Genomic DNA, 16937 nt, shown 5'->3' with positions numbered 1-16937 from the left:
TATTAGAGATTAATATTTTTAAAATGTAGCTCAGGATATGGCATATATTTTGAACAACCCTTATAAAATACATGCTGGGTTTCATTACACTTTCAGGAAAGAGTATATCTATACTAGATTTTGCATACTCCTCTTCTCGATTCGTATTATGATCACACAAAGCCATAAGGTTGCTACTTGCTGCAGTGGTTAAGAAACCTCTGCTTTAAACCTGATGCTTAATATGTTGACCCTGGAATCTTGATTTCAGTTCATTAACTCTATCTTCTAGCCAAAATAATTTCAAGATTTTCTATAGGATAACTCTTTCGACATATTGAATGCTCATTGCAGTATTTTCCTAGTGAAGGCATGCAGAGAATTTTGGCATGATTAAAATCAATAGTATTATTAGATCATTATTGTTACCCTAAAATACCTTCTGAAGTAGGTTTGCTTTGTGCTGAATTTCATATGAAGTTGTAATAGATGACTGAGGAATTAAGGCAATTCAATACACGTGTTGAGTATGACAGCACTGTGCCGGGCCCTGGGAGAAAATGGTTGCATAAGGCACGTTCCCTGATCTTTGGGAGAAACACTTGACAAAGGGGACTGTTTGCCTTCGTCTGAAGGCCATCTTCAAGCTAGAAATTTAATTACATATGATTTGTACAAATATGTAAGGTTTATATGTCTCTCTTGCCCTAAATCCTATGATTAAAACTACTTGGCTAGCTTAGATTCTTTCCATGTGCATTTATGTTGAGAACCTGTCAGATTTTAAAAGGTATTTTTTTTAGTGGAAAATCCATTCATTTATGATAAATGTTTTTTGGCTCTATAATTAGAAACCTATTCTCACATCAAAGTCTAGGGCAGCTTTAAATATTCTGGCTGCTTCCTTCTGAGACAGTCAAAGATACTTCTTAAAGTCACTATATATTGATTAAAAACAAGTTCACATGCATGCTATGAGAATTTGTTACTAAGACAAATGTTTTTTTTTTGAAGATGTTGGGGGTAGGAGTTCATTAATTAATTAATTTATTTTTGCTGTGTTGGGTCTTCGTTTCTGTGCGAGGGCTTTCTCTAGTTGTGGCAAGCGGGGGCCACTCTTCATCGCTGTGCGCAGGCCTCTAACTGTCACAGCCTTTCTTGTTGTGGAGCACAGGCTCCAGACATGCAGGCTCAGTAGTTGTGGCTCACGGGCCTAGTTGCTCCACGGCATGTGGGATCTTCCCAGACCAGGGCTCGAACCCGTGTCCCCTGCATTGGCAGGCAGATTCTCAACCACTGCGCCACCAGCGAAGCCCAAGACAAATCTTTATATGTAAGTAGGCAAATGCCTTTAAGTATCAACTTAGAGTGATCAGTTGAAATCAATAATTTACTATAAAAAACATTTGAAGGAGCACCTACTTGAGGCCTGGTGCTGGTGATATAAAATAAGCCTTCTTCCCAGAAGCCCAAAAGCTTAGAGTCCAGTTCAAAGGCTCTCGAATGTGAGCATGAACATAATCACCTGGGAAACCTGTTGCAATGAGGATTTTTCATTGTCACTCTTAGAGATTCTGATTCATTAAGGCTGAGATAAGGTCCAGGAATTTGCATTTATTTTATCAACAATTCCATGTCATGCTGATGTAGATAGTCCAAAAATCATACTTGGAGAAAACTGCTGTTTAGACATGTAAATACATAAATTGTACCATATGTATTAATAATAAAAGGTTTATGAAAGAACCACGAGTAACATGCTTCTGGAGACTGATAGGTAACTAATAATAGTACATATGATCAGTTATAATAGAGGTAGATGCATGTGCAGTCTTTTAGGAATGGAGATAGTAAAATAATTGCTTTGCCATTGAAACATGTTGATATTTAAGATGTTAGAGAGTAGGTGACATTTCAGCCAAATCTTAAAGCATTATTAAGACTTCCCAGTTAGAGGTGGAAAGAGATGGCTTTCTGGACAGAGATAGTGGCCTGAAATAAAAATGAAATTTTCCTGACTGTGCCACAAGTTACAGGAATCTTATGTTCTGAACCGATGCCAGTATATAAAGGAATTCCTCTTTCTGTAAGATGTTTACGTTTGTGAATGTAAAAACATGATAGCTATGAAATACATGTGTGTTGAGCAGGAAGTCCATTGCTTCTCCCCACCCGCTGCCCAAACCTACTGCTCCCCGACTCCGACTTCCTATCTCTGTAATCTGAGGAAATTATAGATTAACACTGATCACAGTTATACTATAAATATAACAGAAGAAATTGTCCTTGGTATTAGCTCAATAATATAGGCTATGATTACTAGTAAGACCAGTGAAATATTGGGAAAATAATGTAAAATGGTGCTTTGGGTTACATTAATGGGCATAAGGATGCCGATATATAAAAAATATTAATAACTCACTGAAGAGTCTTTAATACAATAGTAATTATTACTATTCTAAATAAAACATTAGAAGTGGATGAAACATAAGCAGAGCAACATGCTTTTTGCATACTGTTTCAATAACAAGTGGCATCCTGACCAAAGGACTCAATATTTTTTCCCTGGATAAAGGTCGCAAAACATTATTGTCTTTTTTTTTTTTTTTTTTTTTTTTTTTTAAACATCTTTATTGGGGTATAATTGCTTTACAATGGTGTGTTAGTTTCTGCTTTATAACAAAGTGAATCAGCTATACATATACATATGTTCCCATATGTCTTCCCTCTTGCGTCTCCCTCCCTCCCACTCTCCCCATCCCACCCTTCCAGGCTGTCACAAAGCACCGAGCTAATATCCCTGTGCCTTGCGGCTGCTTCCCCCCAGCTATCTACCTTACTACGTTTGTTAGTGTGTATATGTCCATGACTCTCTCTCGCCCTATCAAAACTCACCCCTCCCCCTCCCCATACCCTCAAGTCCGTTCTCCAGTAGGTCTGCGTCTTTATTCCTATCTTACCCCTAGGTTCTTCATGACATTTTTTTCCCTTAAATTCCATATATATGTGTTAGCATACGGTATTTGTCTTTTTCTTTCTGACTTACTTCACTCTGTATGACAGACTCTAGGTCTATCCATCTCATTACAAATAGCTCAATTTCATTTCTTTTTAAGGCTGAGTAATATTCCATTGTGTATATGTGCCACATCTTCTTTATCCACTCATCCGATGATGGGCGCTTAGGTTGTTTCCATGTCCTGGCTATTGTAAATAGAGCTGCAATGAACATTTTGGTACATGACTCTTTTTGAATTTTGGTTTTCTCAGGGTATATGCCAAGTAGTGGGATTGCTGGGTCATATGGTAATTCTATCTGTAGTTTTTTAAGGAACCTCCATACTGTTCTCCACAGTGGCTGAACCAATTCACATTCCCACCAGCAGTGCAAGAGTGTCCCCTTTTCTCCACACCCTCTCCAGCATTTATTGTTTCTAGATTTTTTGATGATGGCCATTCTGACTGGTGTGAGATGATATCTCATTGTAGTTTTGATTTGCATTTCTCTAATGATTAATGATGTTGAGCATTCTTTCATGTGTTTGTTGGCATTCTGTATATCTTCTTTGGAGAAATGTCTATTTAGGTCTTCTGCCCATTTTTGGATGGGGTTGTTTGTTTTTTTGTTATTGAGCTGCATGAGCTGCTTGTAAATTTTGGAGATTAATCCTTTGTCAGTTGCTTCATTTGCAAATGTTTTCTCCCATTCTGAGGGTTGTCTTTTGGTCTTGGTTATGGTTTCCTTTGCTGTGCAAAAGCTTTGAAGTTTCATTAGGTCCCATTTGTTTATTTTTGTTTTTATTTCCATTACTCTAGGAGGTGGGTCAGAAAGGATCTTGCTGTGATTTATGTCATAGAGTGTTCTTCCTATGTTTTCTTCTAAGAGTTTGATAGTTTCTGGCCTTACATTTAGGTCTTTAATCCATTTTGAGCTTATTTTTGTGTATGGTGTTAGGGAGTGATCTAATCTCATACTTTTACATGTACCTGTCCAGTTTTCCCAGCACCATTTATTGAAGAGGCTGTCCTTTCTCCACTGTACATTCCTGCCTCCTTTATCAAAGATAAGGTGTCCATATGTGCGTGGGTTTATCTCTGGGCTTTCTATCCTGTTCCACTGATCTATCTTTCTGTTTTTGTGCCAGTACCATACTGTCTTGATTACTGTAGCTTTGTAGTATAGTCTGAAGTCAGGGAGCCTGATTCCTCCAGCTCCTTTTTTCGTTCTCAAGATTGCTTTGGCTATTCGGGGTCTTTTGTGTTTCCATACAAATTGCGAAATTTTTTGTTCTAGTTCTGTGAAAAATGCCAGTGGTAGTTTGATAGGGATTGCATTGAATCTGTAGATTGCTTTGGGTAGTAGAGTCATTTTCACAATGTTGATTCTTCCCATCCAAGAACATGGTATATCTCTCCATCTATTTGTATCATCTTTAATTTCTTTCATCAGTGTCTTATAATTTTCTGCATACAGGTCTTTCGTATCCTTAGGTAGGTTTATTCCTAGATATTTTATTCTTTTTGTTGCAATGGTAAATGGGAGTGTTTTCTTGGACATTATTGTCTTTTGATATTCTTGCTCCACTGTGTAAATTACTGAGAATTTATACATTAAAAAAATGTATTTTCTAAGAGTTCCTGAAACATATGGGAATATTATTTACATTGCCAATGATAGCATAAGTTACTTCCAAAAGGAATTTCTTATGTTTTATAATCTACAAATTGGACTTTAAAAAAAAATATGGGATGATCCCTTTAGTTGTGGCATTTTTCATTAGTGCCCGTCTTAACTGGTTCTCTAATCTTAACCCTAGCAATAACACTAATAAGCTTATACAGGAAACACCAGAAGAAATGACATACCTAAATGAACAAAATAAAATCAAGGACCAACCTGAAGCCTCACTGTCTTTCTATGTTTTAGGTACTTTAAATTACACTTTGAGTACATGTCCAGTAAGAAAGATGGTCTGTCTCTTTGCTGTGTGCTAAGCATAAGTCTGATCCAACCCCAGTGTACTTGTTTTTTCTCAGCTGGGATCAATTAACCTCTAATACTGTAGCAGCCAGATGTTGTTATAAGAGTTCAGCAAGCGTTTGTACTCTCCTGAATTTTCTGAAGGGCATCTACATTATGTTAAATTTTTCTCACCTCATGTTTGCCTGTGTTGGCAGAAGTCCAGTTCTTCCTAATAATTTCTTTTGTTTGTTTATTTTTTAATATTTATTTTTTCTTATTAGTCATCCATGTTATACACATCAGTGTATACATGTCAATCCCAATCTCCCAATTCATCCCACCACCACCACCCCCTGCCGATTTTCCCCCTTGGTGTCCTTGTTTGTTTATTTTAACGAGTTTTAAATTCCTTTTAATTTTGACTGAGACATAGCACAATACAAATAGAAGGGTGTGGTTTTCTCCATAGATCTAGAAGTTTCCATTTATATAGCTGAATTACTGTTATACTCTCTGACCTTTACTTCCACCATAACTGTTCCTACGTCACTCTTGGGAATGGCAAGTTTGTTTTTCTTGATGGCTATAAATAAAATATTGATTCCTTACATATTACAGGTAAAATCATTTCCAAATTCTAGTCATTAAAATAAATCTTAGGGATATTTACATTTATTTTTTTAAAAACATAGGCACGTTTTTGTCAGTTATTTTTCTTCAGAATTGTCTCTGAGCACAAATAGACACAAAAAGGTCAGAATCTTAATTTATTCACAATTTCACTCCCACAAAAATTGTTTTCAAAATTGATTTCTGAAATGTTCGTTAAAATTGGTGCCCTTTGGGACTTACCTTAGTTTTAATCGCTTAAATAATTACATACTGCATTAAGATTCTTCTTAGGGTAGTAGCTACCTTCAAAATAGATCTTTTAAGTTAAAAATAAAAGACAAACTCAATAATCATTAACCGTTTAATACATGACAATTGCCTGTAGCCAGGCAAAGCATATAATTGCTTTATATATACTTTATATAAAGTATATATTGGAGTATAATTATACTCCAATATGTACTTTATTGGGGTATAATTGCTTTACAATGGTGTGTTAGTTTCTGCTTTATAACAAAGTGAATCAGTTATACATATACATATGTTCCCATATCTCTTCCCTCTTGCGTCTCCCTCCCTCCCACCCTCCCTATCCCACCCCTCCAGGCGGTCACAAAGCACCGAGCTGATCTCCCTTTGCTATGCGGCTGCTTCCCACTAGCTAGCTATATTTATCTAAATCAGAACAATGATTCAGGATATTAAAAATATACCTGCACTATGCATTTCCAAATTTATGCCTTGAATATTCATTCCCTTGGCCTTTTTTAAAGAACCTTGTGAGCAGTACCAAATGATATATAGTTATGTTCTGTTAGTATGTTTTGAACGGATTATGTTTTCCTACTATGAAAGAAACACACATATTGAAGAAACCAACTAAGTCAACCTTTGAAATAGATCAAGATAAAGTGGTCACTACCCTACTGGAACAAAGTGATAACCTGACTCAGATCTGTGCTTCTGGAACTTTTCCACTGAAGCGCCCTATAAAGTGGCTGAGAGTGAACTCATATTTAGCAAAATTAGAGATGTGTTCTCAATTTCTTTAAAGCCTGTGTTTCTCTAAAAGATTTTGCATACTGGTCTATTTTGTCTCCATATCTGTTTTAATAGAAGAATGTTACACACCATCAAATAAAATTGGTTCACTAGGAAGTGGTACCATGTTTATCCTATCCTCTTACAAGACACAGTGTGGCATTGTCCTAGAATTGAAGATACAGGGCACAGTGGTTGGCTATGGGGTAGATGATAAGACTGGGGTGTTGAATTGTTGTGGAATTGACTGGGTTTACAGATGTTTTGTTTTAGTTAATATTAAAATTAGCTTGCCTTTCTCTGAATGTAGAAAAAATTTGGGAAGAATAACCCAGAAGTGTTCTTTATGACATAGGGAAAGTAATTCGGGATTCACAAATTGAGGCAAACCAAAATGGATGATAATCTAAAGTTCATTTTCTCATAAACTCTGTTGCATGAATTTAACAGTTCTAAGTTCAGGGGACTGGTCTTTTGTATCTTTAAGCACTCATTCAGAATTTTAAAAACAGTTGATTTAAATTTTTTTAATTTTAGGCTGGACATCACAGAGACCTTCAACAGCAAATTTACCACTTTGCAACTCTGTGAAAAGAAGTTCCAGCTGCCTTTCCTCTTCTCATCCCCAGTCAAGAAATACAGCTGCTCGATCACTCTCTAGAGCTGCTTCTGAAATTTCAGAAATTGAATATATTGATGATACTGTCCATGACGAGCCTTTCTTAGACGACACTGCTGATCAACAAACCTTAGACAGTTTGGAAAAAGAATTAAATGCACTGAGAAATCCTGCAGGTAATGCTATTTTTTCACCATAGACAACATTAACTCTGCCTTCCACCTGATTCTTCATATCATGCTCCAAGAAAACAAGCCTTTCCCTTCTCTTTTAACCATCAACCTTTGTGTCTATTTTCTTGACTATCCCTCGATGTCACCCTGAAAATGTTATAAAACATATGGGTGCCCAGCCATATCAGAGATAGTCCCCTTAGCTCACATAACACACAGTTAAATTGTGGCTTAAGGACCTTCATTCCTTCATGCGGACATAAAAAAATTTTTTTTCTCCTTCCTACAAACTCAGTGAGTGGCTAATCTCTGTTGCTTTATAAAAGCCGTTGCCCAACACACTTTTGAGAAGTGAGCTGTTCGATCTTTTTTTTTTCATTTTCCCCCGGTACGCGGGCCTCTCACTGTTGTGGCCTCTCCCGTTGCGGAGCACAGGCTCCAGAGGCGCAGGCTCAGCGGCCATGGCTCACGGGCCCAGCCGCTCCGCGGCACGAGGGATCTTCCCGGACCGGGGCACGAACCCGTGTCCCCTGCATCAGCAGGTGGACTCTCAACCACTGTGCCACCAGGGAAGCCCTGTTCGGTCTTTTGAAGCACTGTTCCTCAAGTTTCAGTGTGTACGCAGATCCCCCGGGGGTCTTGTTAAAATGCAGATTCTGATTCTTATGTCTGGGGTAGGGCCTGAGATTCTGCATTTTTATAAGACTTCCCAATTTTGAACCTTTTATTTTGATTCATTTTTAGAAGTTTTGATTGTGGTATTCTGGAGAATGTCTGAGTCTTTATGGTCAATTGGCAAGTTAGCTAGATTAATTTAGTGGATCACAGTTTTTTTCCTCTGCGCTCAGTAGACATTTCTCCAGTGTCGTCTGTCCTTGGATATGGTGCTAGTTATTTGGCGTGGTTTTTCCATTTAACTTTTGTTTGGTTGAATTTAATTGTCAAATACTGCTTTCCCTCAGGTAGAGCTCATGGTAGCTCTACTACTGGAGTCCTGTCATGTTTGAGAATGCTTGCTACCTTTGTATTTGAATGGCAAATTGACTGCGGGTAATTTCCTTGGGTCACTTTTCTCTTCAACCTTGAACATACTGATTCATTGTCTCCTGGGTGTGAATTTGCTATGAAATAGTCTGAGGTCTCCAATTTTTTACTTCACCCTCTCTCTTGCATGTGACTTGCTTCTTTCCTGACTGGATGTTAGAAGAATTTCTTAATCTTTGAAATTCAGTTACTGGACTAGGATTATGTTTCAGTGTCAGTAATTCAGTATTCTTTTTTTTTTTTTTTTTTTTGTGGTATATGGGCCTCTCACTGTTGTGGCCTCTCCCATTGCAGAGCACAGGCTCCGGACGCGCAGGCTCAGTGGCCATGGTTCACGGGCCCAGCCGCTCTGCGGCATGTGGGATCTTCCCGGACCGGGGCACAAACCCATGTCCCCTGCATCGGCAGGCGGACTCTCAACCACTGCGCCACCAGGGAAGCCCAGTAATTTACCATTCTTAAAGTGCTTAAGTTCCTCCGTATTTTCAGAGAAATTGTCTGCTGTTGTATATTTGAGTTGCTTTTCTGTTCCATTTGGCTTTCTCCTGCTGAGACCTGTTTTGTTTATGTTGGATCTTCTTACATTTTCTTCAACTGTTTTAACCTGTTTTTATCTTCCTTTGCATTTACTGACATCTTCTATGTCAGAATTTCAAATTTCAGCTGATTTTAGTCCATTCGTTATTGATTGACTTAATAAACTAGCCCTTTACAGGTATTGCTTTGACTTTTTTTGGTAATTTTTACTTTGATATAATTTCATATTTACAGGTAATTTCTAAGAACACAAGAATAGTACAAGGAACTGCCAGTTCACCACCTGTTTGTCTTTTACCTCATTTGCGTATATGTACACACATACACACACACACAAACACAACACTTTTTCTGAACCATTTGAGAAGAAGTTATAAACATCATGACCCTTTTCTAAAAAATACTTCAGTGTATTTTCCACGAACAACAACATTTTCTTATATAACCATGGTACAATGATCAAAATCAGGAAATCTAACAATGATACCCTATAATTCTCTAATACACAGTGCATATCTAATTTTTAAAAATTGTCTCAGTGATGTTCATTATAGCTTGTTTTTTTCTGGTGCAAGATCTAGTCCAGGAACAAGTGATCATTTAATTTATTATCCTTTTTGATGTCTGACATGTTGTTGTTTGATCTTTGATATTAGTTTTATTCTTTTTAAAAATGTCATTTTCATTATTTCTTCTGTAGCCCAAGGACTTATGGGGGAATTTTGTTATGGTCTTGATCTGTTATCTACCAGATTGGTCTTTCATTTAATCATTCTTTGTGTGCTATGGATTCTTGGATTCCAGTTTGTTTGCATAACTAGTTGCTGTCAGTTCCATGTATCTTACTTGCTCACATGCATTGTGGGTGGCTTTGCTCATATCTTCTGTCTTTTCTGATATAGTGAGACTGCATTCTCCCTGAAACTCTCTCCACCTGTACTGAGATGTGTTAATCTTCTCTTTGGAGCTACTATTTGGGGGTTGGCTGTTGCACTCTTTTCTGTATCCTGCTGGCTCAAAGGCACAGGAAGGATACATGAAGGACTGGGGAGTTTAACCTCTTTTGTTGGAGGATCTGGGCTCTTTTGTCTTTTTTTCTGGATTTTATTAAAAACCAAACTTTACTGGACCTGATTTCAAGTGTGTTCTGTCCCTGGGGGGACACCTGCAAGTTTGCAATTTTCTTGCCTCTGCTGAGATCTTCTGGTGGATGTTTTAGGGCTTAAAAATATTTATAATGTTTTCTCCTTACTTCCCCTTCACCCACTTTTCTCTAAATCCGTGTGGTATTAGTGAGACTTGTCAGCACCTTAGATGGCTCTCCTTTTCCTGTTAACTAGTTTGTGTACTTACTGGGTGGGGAGGGGAGAGGGTGGACAGCAGTAGCCCTCAGCTATACCTGAATGAATCTTCTGTTTATTCCTTTGGTTGTCCCTTGTCAAAGTTTATTATGTGAACTTGTACCTCTTCCTTTGGTTCTTTTTATGATTTTATTTTATTTTTTATTTTTCTGCTTTTTCCATTCATTTCATTAGGGGTTGGGGGAGGAGAGATTGTGATCCATCTTTACCTGTCATTCATTTGCCTGACTCCACATTACTAAAAATCAAATGGAAATATCCTTGGAGGTAATTCTCACATTAAAAGCCAATTCTAAAATGAAGCATGTCAGGTCTGAACTGGATCAAAAGGATAATCATACAATTTTAAATCAGAAGGTGAAAGGTTTTTTATTTTGATAAATTGATAAGTTCCATTATTTACAAATGAAATATTTTAAAAACAGTAGTCTTTCTTTGTTTCTAACCTCTCAGCTTTTCCATTTCCTCTGTCAGGTTTGTCCTTACATGCTTCACTTTTTCTCCGTGTCACTCATTTCCTCGTACTCCAACACCAATATTTTCACTAGAATACATAACTTTTCATATATAAAAGGAAGCACCCACTATGTAGGCTGTGAACCGCCAGGGCTTTCTGATAGTTCAGGAGCAGAATGCAATCACCCAGGAACAGCTCTCTTTCTATCTGGGAAGATTGGCCTTGGATGAGTGCACAGCTTTGGAGACACTCACCTGGAGCTGAGGAAGGAAGAGGACAGCACATCAGTTGAATCGTCCCAACAGTCAGTGAGGGGACAGATGCTATGGTGCAATCAGGCCTTACTCTAGAAAATTCACTGATCCAGCACAGGCTTTTGTGTTCTGTTCAGCATCACTGGGCAGAAAAATTCCACCTACATGTCACTACCCATGGTGCATTCTGGAAAAACTTCATGAGGTCTGGTGTCACACAGACACAGCTACACAATTGGACTCTTAAGCAAATATATATGAGTTCGCACCCCGGTGAAACCTGCCTTTTTGTGAGCAGCAAACCTTCTGACTTGTTTTCTGTTAGCTCTAGGATAGATACATCCACTTCCTCTAAGCTCTAGGAAAAGAGCCAAGGAGCCTGGAGAAGAAAAGACAGAAAATAACTATAATACATTGAGTAGTTTCTCCTTTGACTCTGATTGCTGAAGCTGACAGTAGAGCCATTTCAAAAGGAGGTGGGGCCAGCAGGGGGCTAGGGATGTGCGCGCGCACGTGCACGTGTGTGTGTGTGTGTGTGTGTGTGTGTGTGTGTTTGCGCGCACGTGTATGCAGGTTGCAGATACAGCTTCCTGCTGAATCAGGAGACAAGGGGCAGCAAGGCAGGGTGGTTGAGAATCAGGCTCTGGGGCCAGGGGTCCAGCTCTGAAACTTAGAACCACCAATTCCTACCTTCTTGACATTGGGCAAATTACTTTCTTAAACTCACGCTGCATCAGTTTCCACGTATGAAAGATGAGTATGATAATAGGCCCTATCATAAAATTGTTCAATGATTGAATTTGAGTACAGGTATATATTAGATACTATATTTATAAATATTTTCTCTCTCCGCACATACACATCCACACACACACATGCACACACACATGCATTTTAACATTTAAGTGCCTAGCACATAGTCTGTCCTGAAAATACTGTTAAATTATATAAGAAACCAATGGGTGGCGCTTTTGACATACAGTAAGGTATGGTGCACTTGACAAGTCCAGTTTTTAGTCAAAAACATATAAAAGCTGTTTCTATTCTAGAACTATGTTTTTTTCTGGACACTTTGAGGATTATAGTTAGCTATAGTTCAGGCCGTATTTTTACTCTCTCCACAAATATCTTTGTAAATAACACTATAGTCACTCCCTTAATGAACTCAACATACCAGTATAATTTACTTACCAAGGTACTTTTTCAGTTTTGGGATATTGTTATAGCCTGAAGAATTTGGAAATATCAGAAGATATGCATTACGAGAAAGTATCAGTAATAATACACAGTAAAGCATTCATCTTTTCAATAGTTAAAAATGATTCATTTGTTTTAAACTCATTCTGATTTGTGGTTTAAGGGTTTTTGTGGGGCTTCCCTGGTGGCACAGTGGTTGAGAGTCCGCCTGCCGATGCAGAGGACACGGGTTCGTGCCCCGGTCTGGGAAGATCCCACATGCTGCGGAGCGGCTGGGCCCATGAGCCATGGCCACTGAGCCTGCGCGTCCGGAGCCTGTGCTCCGCAACGGGAGAGGCCACGACAGTGAGAGGCCCGCGTACCACCACCACAACAACAAAAACACAAAAAACTTCAAGTTATTTCTAACCAGCCCCCCACCACAAAAGTATCTTTTGTCAAGTGTATAATACTCGTAGTCTGATGTTTGGTCCTTCTGATCTTGGCGCTGTCATAAGAGTGAAGGGAGGAACAGCAGCCAGTAGTTTTAACAGTTTTAAAAGTCTCCATAACATAACCTCATGTATAAGTTAGATGGCTCTTACAACGTTATCAATGACAAAACAAGGGCATTATGACCTAACATAGCAATTGTATTTATTTCTATACTTGACTTTTTGGTAGTTCATATAAGTATATGTTCGCTTATTTAGCTTGTACTATTTGTCCTTACTCAGGCTGAATCACTGGCCAGATTCATGAAAATGAAGAAGATTTAAGGCTTCACCCCTTTCACATACACATGGCTATTACCTACCCAAACAAAGCAAGGAAGTCTAAAAAGAAAGGATAGCTTTTCCAAGACTAACCATTGACTCAGACTGTGTGTGGGCAAACCTTTTAATTCTTAGAAGATAAAAAGATATAATAAAGTATTTAACATTCAGGCAAGTTTAGGAGTTGCCCAGTATTGTAACTTTAAAGAGGCTCACTTGATTTTCTTTGGAATTTTGGGAATTTTCAGGGCATTTGACACTTAAAATGTCAAAAAATCAAAATTCGTATACTAAAAAATCAATGTGGGTGGGTAAAGTAAGTCAGATAGAGGAAGGCAAATACTGTCTATACTACACTATCCAAAACTATACAAATATCACTTCTATGTGGACCCAGAAAAAGCCAAAATCATAGAAACAGAGAAAAGTGGTGGTTACCAGGAGAGGAGAGTGGGAGAAATGGGGAGATGTTAGTCAAACAGTATAAACTTATAAGATGAATAAGTTATAAGATGAATAACTTCCGGGGATCCAATGTACAGCATAGTGATTATAGTTAGTAATACTGTATTGTATACGTGAAAGTTGCTAGGAGAGAAGATCTTAAATGTTCTCACCACAAAAAAGAAATGGGAGTTATGTGGAATGATGGAGGTATAAGCTAACACTATGGTGGTAATCATTTTACAATATATGTGTCTCTAATCAACACATTGTTGTATACCTTAAACTTACACAATGTTACATGTCAATTGTATCTCAAAAAAGCTGAAAAAATTGGGAAATTTGCTAAAAATAAGTCAGTGTGATTAACGTGACGATACCCATGCCCTCATTTGGAATCGCAGATCAAACATACCTCACATTCAGCCCACCCCACCAACACTGAGAAACTGAGATGATTGAAAATCTGTACTGACCATCTTTGTACTGCTTGTAGTTTACTTTGAGTAAACTTCCAGCACCATATGCTGTACATTTGTTTCTTGAATTTATGTGTTGACAATGCATGAAATAAAATATTTCAGATCCTTCAGAAAAACTTTACAGCCTAACCTCAGAAGAGTTACCAGCCTTCAACAACCATTCGCTGAATACAAGTCAGACTACCCAGAATTTCCGTAAGAGCTCACGTGCGACGGACCCATGTGGAGTTGAGGAACAGAGGTAGGTTAAATCTGCAGCTTATATTTACAGACAGTGCATAATAAAATTTTTGACAAGCCCCACCTAGTTATCTTTACTACAAAAAGAAAGATTGTCCTCATGTGTGTACTTTATATGTCCATTCTTTGTAAAATGTTTAGGTCCTTTGCTGACCTATTATCAGGATTTAGTGAAAGGCTTATGAAGTTTTTACTTTAACGTGAAGAGATAATTCTCTGCTGCACAATGTGTGTCAGGAAAATGAAAAAACATTTGGAATTTAATAATCCTTCAGCATTTCTTCTTATATTGAAAAACAGTTGCCTTGCTTGCATTCATTAACTTACTGAATTTCAACACTTTGCCTTAATAGCCTCTTACTCAATGTATAGAATGGAATATTGAGAAGTCTCCTTGAAATCAAGCCTAGATCATTAATGATAGCATATTTTAATCTGTATAACTTCGTTGTTTCCTTACATAAGAACATTTATTTAGAGACGGTGATCTGTTTATAAGGAACATGGGTTATACTAATAAATCTTTAGAAAAGTAGTCTGTCATATCAGGCTACTTTTGACATACTGGAATTCCCTGAAAAAGGAAGAGGGATTCTTCTAAAAAGACTGAGATAAATGTAAAATTAAAATCCCTTGAATTGTAAATTCCTTTGATTGGTTGAAGTCTAATATTGCAGTAAAAGGGAATCAAGAGTCCATTACTTTGTCTTTCTGAAGGAGGAAATCATTTAGCTGTGGTCCGAGGATTTTTGCATTTCTAACACCACGAATATATTTTTTTAAGGGATCAATGTAAAGTTGCTATTTTTTCCCTAAAAAAGTCATTAAGAACAAAGTAACTAAACCAACTTCATGCTCTCACCACCGTTTCATAAAAGGAAAGACATTTAGTACTAAATATAAGGAGAATATACTAATAGAATAAAGCACAGTTCTTTAAAATTAAAAATTTCATGAAAAAGTTATTACCTTGTCCTTCTTTTCTCAGACCAGTGAAAACTTTTTTTTTTTTAATCACAGTTAGATATGAACTGGTCCACCAACAAGAGTTTAGGAAATGCTGGTTTAGCCTGTGTTGGGCATAAAATCCAAAGAAGAGTTCTATCTGTCACAGGGTGAACTATTATATATTATTTAGTAGCATACATCGGCTGAAATTCTAGATAACTTGGACCAAAATATCTGAACTATGCAGGCTCTTCTCTGTTCCCCCATTCTATGTCTTTCCCCAAACTTCAGACAGCAACACACTAGAGTTTCCACGAGTTCCTTTCCACCATAAAATAAAATAACTATATAATTTCTGTTCTGAATTTTGGCTTTGGCATATCTTGACTGGCTATCCACATAGTCCTAATTTACCGTACCCAAAAGAGGTGATTTATCTGGCAGTCTATTCACTGGGATTCTGTTAAAGAGCCAATGTAATGATGAATGTTCTTAATGATGTCCCAGAGGCTCTGTAAGTTTGTGAAGTACCTTCTGAATCATCAATGAACGACACAAGAGACCATAAAATCTTCTCTCCTTGGTTCCACTGTGGCTTTATTTCTTGGGAGAGGGAGAATGATGGGGATCTCTCACTACAAGGAGGCTTGGTGTATTGGGCACATCGAAAATTATGGTCTCAGTCTAAGACAGCCCCCTCACGTCTGCCTGCCTCCGATGACTTCAGCGTGTATAGTATTGATCAGAAGATAAATGAAGAGTTGAAACCTGGTTCTGTATATTGTGTATTGATCTTTTCATGTATTTCCAGCTCTTCTGAAAAAGATACTGAAATCCAGTCCTTGCTGACAGTTTCTGAAAGCAGTACGGATGAGGAGGAAGAAGATTTTCTTGACGAGCAACATGTCATTACACTCTCGTGGTCAAAGAGTACCTAATGATCATTTGTTCATTACTTTTTCCATTTTGCACCCAGAATAAAGCGAACAACTGAAAAAAGTAATCAAGTGATTACGTGTCCAGGTGCTGGAGATTTTTTTTTTTTTTTTTTTTTTTTGCCGTACGCAGCCTCTCACTGTAGTGGCCTCTCCCGTTGCGGAGCATAGGCTCCGGACGCGCAGGCTCGTGGCCATGGCTCACGGGCCCAGCCGCTCCACGGCATGTAGGATCTTCCCGGACCGGGGCACGAATCCATGTCCCCTGCATCGGCAGGCGGACTCTCAACCACTGTGCCACCAGGGAAGCCCTGGAGACTTTGATGATTGTCTCTGATACTTCAAGGTTTGCAGACTAATAAAAGTTAGTGAAATTACAAGTTTAAGGGCTTTTTCTTCCAAATGGTATATTGTATGTCAAATACTAATCTATATCGCAGATCATATTAGTAAAATTTAGTGAAATTTAAAAAGTAAGTGGCGGGGGGTGGCGGTGGTGTGATGAATTGGGAGATTGGGGTTGACATATATACACTAATATGTATAAAATAGATAACTAATAACCTGCTGTATAAAAAAATAAATAAAATTAAATTAAAGGAAATTGATAAAAAGTAAGTTATAATTATGTCTCTAAGAACTTATCATAAGATGATACATGATTATCTTTTTAAAATTAATTAACTATTTTTATTGAAGTACATTTGATGTATAATATTATATAAATTAGTAAATGATTATCTTTAAAGTAACACTAATTGTTAAATTACATTTTAAATAATTATGTCATCAATGTACATTTGATAGCCAAGTTATACTTGGTAGTATCATTAATTGAGCCTGGAATCCAGTTTTTACTTTGGTGATTACAGTTTTTTTTTTTTTTTTTGTATTGG

General features: G+C 37.6%; 1 protein-coding gene across 4 annotated transcripts in view; it reads left to right on the top strand.

Annotated features, from left to right (window-relative positions):
* Nucleotides 1–16105, top strand: part of ZBBX (zinc finger B-box domain containing) — a 113519-nt gene extending 97414 nt beyond the window's left edge. For 3 of the 4 annotated variants that reach the window (XM_032631242.1, XM_032631243.1, XM_032631241.1), the window contains 3 exons: nucleotides 7133–7390; nucleotides 14021–14159; nucleotides 15918–16105. In XM_032631242.1, coding sequence (XP_032487133.1) covers nucleotides 7133–7390; nucleotides 14021–14159; nucleotides 15918–16044 — 524 coding nt within the window. In that variant the 3' untranslated portion in view covers nucleotides 16045–16105. The remainder of the gene's footprint in view (nucleotides 1–7132; nucleotides 7391–14020; nucleotides 14160–15917) is intronic. The other variant, XM_032631240.1, reaches the window with a different exon arrangement.
* The last annotated feature ends 832 nt before the right edge of the window (nucleotides 16106–16937 follow it).

Source organism: Phocoena sinus, chromosome 4, assembly GCF_008692025.1.
Source record: "Phocoena sinus isolate mPhoSin1 chromosome 4, mPhoSin1.pri, whole genome shotgun sequence".
Classification (NCBI taxonomy): Eukaryota; Metazoa; Chordata; class Mammalia; order Artiodactyla; family Phocoenidae; genus Phocoena; species Phocoena sinus.
Note: the sequence above shows the minus strand (reverse complement) of the source record. Positions and strands in the feature narration are given on the sequence as shown.